The sequence below is a fragment of the Curcuma longa genome, chromosome 6, assembly GCF_044706935.1.
Source record: "Curcuma longa cultivar G26 ecotype Majalengka, Jawa Barat chromosome 6, ITB_CL_G26_1.1, whole genome shotgun sequence".
In the NCBI taxonomy this organism is placed as follows: domain Eukaryota; kingdom Viridiplantae; phylum Streptophyta; class Magnoliopsida; order Zingiberales; family Zingiberaceae; genus Curcuma; species Curcuma longa.
Window position 1 is genome coordinate 10,146,229 of NC_133866.1, and position 8,159 is coordinate 10,154,387.

An 8,159-nucleotide genomic window follows, 5' to 3' on the forward strand; every position below is an offset into this window, starting at 1 on the left:
CCATCTTTTAGCTTCAGAGGGATTCAATTGCTTGATTGACACCAAGCTACGGGAACTGAAGGAGGAGAAGAGGATGGATGCGTTTTGATTTCTGCATTTTACAGTTTCTGCAATTTTTCATTTCAGATTGCTGCTGTTAAACGTAGCTCTTAGCAATTTCATAAATTTGGTTTTGTGGTTCATGTTTATACGTTGATTGGATTCAGAGTTGTTTTATGCTTTGCTTAGTTTGGTTTCGATCTTCCCTGCCATCTAAACTTGAACCGAAGCCTTAACTCCATTAGTTACTGTTCCGTGCCAATTTGTTGGTTGCGTGTCAGATATACAATTGGGGTTTAAGTGGTTAGTGAATTTGATTTTCATTGCATCTAATTCATGTAATTGAGTTCACATTTGATTCAAGTAGCTAGCTTAAGTGGTTAATGTAGCTTAAGTGGTTGCTTACCGGTTTATGAAGTTAATTCATCTTGGGTTGAGTTCATGCTTGAGTATTTGAATTTTATGTCTTGTATTGTTGCATTAGATTGAATCCATACAAGTGCTTGTTAGACCTATTCTAGATTTCACGTTTTTCATTTTTGGTTTGTGCACTTGTTTCTTTTTCATTTATTATAGTGTTAGGTTTTGCCACTCTAGTTTTCTTGCTTGATAGTATCAGCTTCAAGACTAGATTTCATTCCGTCATTTGCAATTGCATTCCAAAACCCCAAAACCCCCATTTTTCATAGAAAACCCAAAAACACGACACACTCGAAAGCTCAATTTAAACAAATTTTCTACTAATCCTTGGAAAAACACGACTCGAGACCCCTATACTGCATTTGTTTGTATTTCTCGTGGGTTTTCGATAAAATCTATAAATTTAATTTGCAACCCTACTCGTGACACCTAGTTTAGGGTTGTCAAGCCCCCGCTCTGATACCAATTGTAGGATCGAAAACACGCTAGAGGGGGGTGAATAGCGTGTTTGCACGCTTTTTGATTTTTCTGTAAACCTTCGAGTGTGAGTACGGAAGCGATTAAAGAGGTATAGCGAAAACAAAAATTAATGTAAGTAAGAAAAGTGACTCGTTTATTTTTACTTGGTTCACAGCGCAACGCTGCTACTCCAAGGCCCACGGTCCTTGACCGTTTACGTTGGGCAATCCACTAAGACACTTGTCCCTTTCCGACAGCAAGTGTATCAAAAAAACCGTTCGGTTACAAAGCTCGAATACAGAATTGAAATGAATAAATACATAACTTGTTACCAAACTTTTGCTCAGAAAACTCGCTTCCCGGAAGTCGAAGTCGCCGTCTCGGTGTGAAGAAAAGATTACTTGGAGCAGGCACAGCACCGACGTCGAAGTTGGAGCGCTCGAGAGTCACGAGAATAAGAGTTGGAAGCGTTGGAAGTGATTGTCTCGGCTGCTGCTCGCGGAGTCCTTTTATAGTCGACCTGAGTCGACTCAGATTGCAATCTGAGTCGACTCCAGCAGATGTGGCAGATAAAACTTAATCCCTTCGTCGTTTATCCTCTCTGAGTCGACTCTGATCATGTTCTGGGTCGACTCCAGTTGCGGTGGCGGCAGCGACGATCAGATTTTAACCCTAAGTCGACTCAAAAGCTCACCTGAGTCGACTCCAGGTTGATTTGGCAGAAAACTCGACGCGCTGACTTCGGGCTTCGGCTGACTCGGCTGGAGTCGACTCCAGAACCCATCTGGGTCGACTCCAAACCCGAATAATCAGTTTTTCGGTTGGAGTTAAGCATTCGTCGGATTTTTCTTCCTGCACAAAAGTTAGCTCACATATACATATAAAGTATTGAGTCGGTTCACTGAACCAACTCCGAGTCTTAACTTCGGATCTCTGGTGAGATCCTGGGTAAACCGACACCTACTGTTCCTCGTAGGAACACGTCCTCACCCACTCCCCTCGGGAGAATTTACTTGATGCCAACCGAGTCCTCCTGACCCGTTGGACTTGTGCTCGGCTCTGTCGTTGCCCCCCAGGACTTGTAATGCAACTGATCCTCCTGATCAGTCCATTCTTCTACTGCAACTTGGTCCTCCTGACCAAGTCCAGCCTTCTACAACTTGGTCTACATTCATATGCTCAGTATGCCTTTTCTAAGTGCTTCAACACAATTTTTTATTAGTAATGTTCAATGATAATTATGCGCCCATGAAGTACTATAAAATTAGGTAGTTGGCAGATTCTTTTTATAATCTCACATTTCTATTGCAATTTAGTACCTATCACAGTAAAATGCAAAGAATTAAATTAGTATTTTCCTCCTCTAAAGCAGTCTGTTAAAATATTTCCTACACATATTGAGAAGACTAGAACCGTATCAGCTATGTTGCAGCGTGTATCAAATGGGATAACTAAATTCTATTTTTTTTAGTTTCATAATAGATAACTGCAAAAGCAAAGCTAGTCTCCTTTTTATCCATTTTTACATGTTTGTCTGATCAATTCCATCGAAGCATGAGTAGCGAACTTTGTTTATTTCGCAATAGTTGGATGGATTTAAACTTATTGATGAACAGTGTTGTTTAAAGTTAGCACTCTTTACAAGTGCAGTATTGCAAGTAATTTTCTGCCACATTTTCCAAATTAAAGTTGTTATCAATCAATTCAAGTAGAACTTAATTACTTGTTTTAGGCTAGTATTAACTTCATCTTCATTTAATTGTTCCAGCAAAAGATACATATGGCTGGCCCTACTGTCTATGAAGATGATTCACCAATTTTCCTTTCTATTACTTCACTTCAAATACAATATTCAACATGCTTGGAACTCAACTGTATGTTATACACAATGAAAATATTAAAAATAAAGAAGGGAAGGGACAATCTTCTATCTGAAGTCTGAAATTGAAGTCTGAAATTGTACATTAGAATCACCAGATACGGTATTCTATTAGATGATGTGTTCAAATTCTAAGCTCTGAATTCATTTGACGCTTCAAGTCACTTTGGAAACCTGCAGAACTAACCATCATGATTTTAGTAGTGAAGCAAGATAAAATAACGCACACATACACAACCTTCCTTTAGTGATGATCTCAACTTTGGCATGTACTTATGAGAAAATAGAGAGAAATATTACCATTTAGATCCAAATTTATATCAGTGTGCTTAAGTGAATGTAAAAGATGGATAAAGTGAGCTACACACCCTCTGAAACCAAGTTTTACCTACCTGTTTTAGATGTCAGCATTATGCTTATTGTCCTCTAACTTGATCATTTCCTTTTCTCGTGCATTTCTCCTTTTCTTCTTGGATTCCACTTCTACAGCCTTCGTTAGCACATCAACCTTCCTTTGGAGAAACTGAAAGAAAAGAATTATTTTAATTAAGCAAGAACACTTATGCATTAACCCTAGGATAATGAACTGTTCTATATATACCTTGATTTCCTCATCTTTCATGATCAATACATTATCCTTTTCCTTGTGAGATTCTCTCAAGTTTATAACTTTTTTTTGCAGTTTGTCATAAAGAAACCCAGACACCATATCTTCGTAGCCATTTTCTAGGTTCTCATTTTGTGACTTGCTGTCTCCACATTTTTTTTCATTAACCTCACGGTTGACCTCTTTTCTTCCAGTCATAATATCATCTGCATGCCTATTGGACCTGACATTTGTTTCTGCATTTTCCTTCCCAGTGTCATTGAATGACTTGCTTCTCAAAGCTAGTAAATTCTTTTGCACAACATTTGAGTTTAAGCTCTCCATTCCTCTGGCATTGTCAACATCTCCAGAATTTAAGTTAGGCTTCTGCAATACAGTGTCGTTGTTGGGTGCATGAGAAACCTTCTTGACATCCTTGGGCGATGCCAATTCACACTTCTTTCTCTCACAAAAGTCTCTTCTCTTTTCTGGAAGACTTGGATGCTTCATGCACTGTTCCAACGTCTTCAGCCTCAAGCGTAGTTTCTCCTGTGATGGTAAATTGAAACTTATAAAATACTGATTATTGTCAATTTAGACTAGAACTGATTGATAAGTATCTCACCTTAAGTTGAGTCTCTGTCTTTGCTGTTCTTTCTGCTAAAGTCAACTTATCCTTTAACCTCTGTATCTCCCCCTACAATTGTGCATGTTAAGAGCTATCAGGGAAATCATATTATTACCAAAATTTTGTGTTAGCAATGGAAGCGCACACCTGTTAGAAACCATGTTGTTGCAATTGAACAGGAAAAGGAAACTGTTCATAGATAGTTTCTGAATAGAACTTATTAAGAATATTAGACAATTGTCATAGAAATTAGCAAACCTGCAAAATTCTCCTCTCTTCCAGCCACTGCTTGACAGGTATGACTTTGTCTCCATCATCCTTCCACTCATTTGCTGCTGATGTAGCTATCCTACTTGCTGAAACTTTAACTCTTGCCAGTTCTCTCTCAACCATCCTTTTCTCCTCCTATACATTTGTTGATGCTCTAAAAATTTAGCCTCCAGTGGAGAACTACAGAGAGCCAAATTGCAAAACTTAATGTACTAAAACTTACATTTAACTCAGAGATCTTGCGCTGATAGTCCCTTATTGCATTGGCAGTTGCACCACCAGCTAGAATATATTCCTCAAGCTCATGAATTGTTTTCATAAGTTTTTCTACTTCAATAACTTTCTTTCTGTAAGTTTTCTCCAGAATTTTGTTTTCTTCCTGCAGAAAATATCATTGAGTCCGGTTTGATGCTTGGTTAATTTGCAAAAGTAATAATTTAAAGATAGGAAATATGCCTGGCAGATCTCTATTTGCTTTTTCAATTCGAGATTTTTGTTTTTCATGACTTCTACATTCCTTGCTTGTTCAAGTGCATTATGCAGAAGACTTTCTGCTTCCACTAGTGCCGCCTCTTTAGACTTTGTCAATCTTTCCAATGCTTTTATATCCTCTTGAAGCATTGCAATCTGCGTGTGATTAGTATGTAAAATTCCATAATCGGGTCATGCTTCTGGAATTATAATGTTACAGAATATTGAAAAACCTACAATTTAGTCATTCCTCCAGAATGGAGCATGTTAAAGAATGGTACCTCATTTCTGTATTGTTTGATGTCTGACTCAAGTGGTGCTATGAGAACCTCGATAGGGATAAGTTCCTCGTCCTTTTGTGTCACATATACCCTTCTTAAAGTTGCTTCTGCAGAAAATTGTGCTGCCAATGCCTCTTTCTTCTCGTTGGTTAGTTTTTTTATGTCAAGATTCTGCAATGTAACAGATGATGGTTTTGTCAGCCAGCCAAGACACTAATAACTCTTCAAGATTTTTGTTTGTAGAATGTAGGGACTGAGGAAACCTTCTGTTCAAGTTGTTTCTCAGTGATCCTGAGTTTTTCATCCATTTTCTTCAGTTCGTTGCTTAACTAGAGAACATGAAATAGAAAAGGTTAGCACAAACTCAATAAAGCTTGGTTGTGGTTACTGATTGTCTTGTTTACTTATTCTGTACTTGCCTCCATGATGGCCTTATCCTTCAAGATTTCAGTTGCGTGCAAGGCTTTGATTTCATTTTTAGCAAGTCCCAACTCCCTTTCCTTCTCTGCAGGTTAAGCTCAGAATTTAGTCAAGTCAGTTCAAATGGATTTATGCAATCAAACTCAATTGCCTCATTGTTGCCATATATTTAGTCAAGTCAAGTCAAGTCAGATAATGTCAAATGATCTTGCAGAAACTAAAGTAATTTCTGTTGTTTACAATAAGAAAAGGACAAAAATAGTGCAAGTCCAGAAGTAGGAGCCCCTATTCAGACAATAGCATAACGGAGACTTGGTTAATAATGGGATCCATGAAATTGATGCTCCATCCTCAAATAACTAGAACACTGTTGGAAAGAAAATGATTGATAGTCAATCCACTTCCTTTAATCCTTTGTACTGCTTTGATGTTATTGAAACTGAATCATTCGGATGAGAAACAAGTGGACGGGAACTCATGCAAATACTTTCCTTTCATACAGGTAAGCTGACTACTGTGACAAATGAGTAAAATTAGGAGCCAGTCTGTGAATTTTACTTCAAAAACTCTGTTATTAAGAAGGCAATTATGATTATCAAAAATTACATTGGATTTCATCCAGAAAGAATAAAAGTTGGCATCATTTGTTGTAGGTTGAAGCTAGCTGAGTTGATCTTAGGCTTCTTGAGGATTCTAGCAAGTAACCTAGAACCTAAACTTTTATGAATCATATATTTATTTTGAAGGTAGTATGCACATCTGTGTGGATTGTCATTTTATCTCTAATAAAAGCTTTCTCTGTGCCATCATTGGAAATCAATATTTAGAATTTATCCTGTCAAACTCAGACCCCACTAGTTTGATCTTTAAATTCATGCTTACTGGTTACCTAATTTCTAGCTTAGGAAATTTGGCATTTTCTATGAGTATGAACTAAACTCTTTCCGCAGCAAGGCAATTTTCTGAGTTCAAGAAATCCAAAATGGACTTAGAAATATGTCAGCTTCAGCGACAGAATGTCCATATTCTTCAATGAGAACTGGACCTTTTGAGCAGGAAATCATATTTGAACAACTAGGCCAAGATCTAGAAGTAGAACAGTAACTCATGAAGGAAAAAAGCTTGGAGGACAAACGTACCCAAAATACTATTTTGTAGCCTGTTGAGCTCAATTATTATAGGGTCAGAAGGACTCGCAAAGAGTTCCTTGGCTCCAGCTGCATCACCCAAGCTGCCCATTGCGCGGCACACTTCACTTCTTCAAACAGCTCTTTATCCCCTCTTTTTACTTCCAGAGAAGACTGCCGTGCCAAAAACTGGAGGATTCGAGGCAATTTATGATGGAGGGTATCGTAAGAGACAGCCATTCTCCAGGAGGAAATCACCGTAAAGAAGAAGAGAGATAATGGACAGAATTGACACATCCAGAGAACGAGCAGCTGAATCCAGCAATAAATCAGCCTGATAACTATCATTTTGTAGGTACAACTCCTCAATCACCATTTGTTATATTCTTTTATCACTAAAAAATAGCTTTTAGCGTGTAGATTTGACAACATGCTCCACAAGATGGTCCAGTCTTCCAAGACAACGGTTTTGTATTGTACTTTTGTTGCTGATAGATATTAATCAGAGTTTGTGTTAAAAACAAAGGAAAAACCAAGTGTCGATCTTGTAAGAGAATTAAGTGGACACACCAATACATACAGTGTATTCGTTTTGCATTATACTTATTATGTTCTTCTTCTTGTTAATCAAATTATAAATGTGTGAATGTTGCAAGAAAAGGCAGAAAAAGAAGTTTCAGCTGAATTATGCAGTCGGCACTGTTTCTTTTCTTGTCAGTTGCGGATTCATTGAACCATGAAGAATGTTTTATCAGGGTTTGTTCAATCAAAGTCAGTAGCCAACAAGCCATGTTCCCCTGTTCGCACGTAGCAGAGCACATAAACCCAGGTACGATTAAGGTTGAAGTGACTTAAAAGAGACTTTTTTGATACAGAAAAAAAAAAGGAGGCTCAGTTCTTAGCTTTTTAATAAGAATTATTTTCCCTTGCCGTTTTTTCCCATTGATTTTATTCTTTTGCTCTTTTTAGAGGAGGATAAATATTCGATCACTATCCAAAGCAACATTACTGTCTTCTGCTCCTTGAATCCACATTGCATTGGACAGCCACACTATTTCCAACTAAAACTAGATTGTGATATGAAGATTATCCAATAATTCAGTGGTTCTTTTTTTTTATATCACAATCTGTGTAGTAGGTGAACGCGGTTCAGAAAAGCTCAATTAATGGATCATGGGATTCATGTGAAATGTCCTTCTGTTTATTATCATTGCTTCTTTGGATTGACAATCACACTCTTTGAATGTGTTCTTGAACAGGTCAAAATGAACTGTGGTCCTTTGATTTGGACCAGGAACAACAATGGAAGTGTGTGGATTACAAGGTTGGTGAGACGATGACAGGTATGCTTTTTTGAATTAAGGTCAAATATGAAATAGGTAATCCTATTGGACTTGGATTGTTCTATAATTACCTTTGTGTTTACTTGTTTTTCTTCTACTTTTGCAAATCTTTACTGAAATGTAGTTATTATGATTGTGATTCATGTGTAAAATAAAGTAAGATGGAGAGTGTTCATTGTTCAAAAGAAGAAAAAAGAATTGAAAATATTAAAAGAATATATATAAACTAAAATGTA

At 37.3% G+C, this 8,159-nt stretch overlaps 1 protein-coding gene across 1 annotated transcript; it reads right to left on the reverse strand.

The window, feature by feature from the left end:
* Positions 1–2,922: 2,922 nt before the first annotated feature.
* On the reverse strand, positions 2,923–6,692 carry LOC141830717 (microtubule-associated protein 70-5-like). Its single transcript, XM_074718133.1, has 11 exons — positions 6,593–6,692; positions 5,453–5,538; positions 5,297–5,362; positions 5,034–5,204; positions 4,738–4,908; positions 4,505–4,660; positions 4,270–4,416; positions 4,009–4,080; positions 3,399–3,932; positions 3,190–3,320; positions 2,923–2,979 (listed from the first exon to the last, which is right to left on the reverse strand). The coding sequence occupies exons 1-10, from the start codon at positions 6,690–6,692 to the stop codon at positions 3,195–3,197; spliced, it is 1,629 nt and encodes a 542-aa protein (XP_074574234.1). The 3' UTR covers positions 2,923–2,979; positions 3,190–3,194.
* Between the last annotated feature and the right edge of the window lie 1,467 nt (positions 6,693–8,159).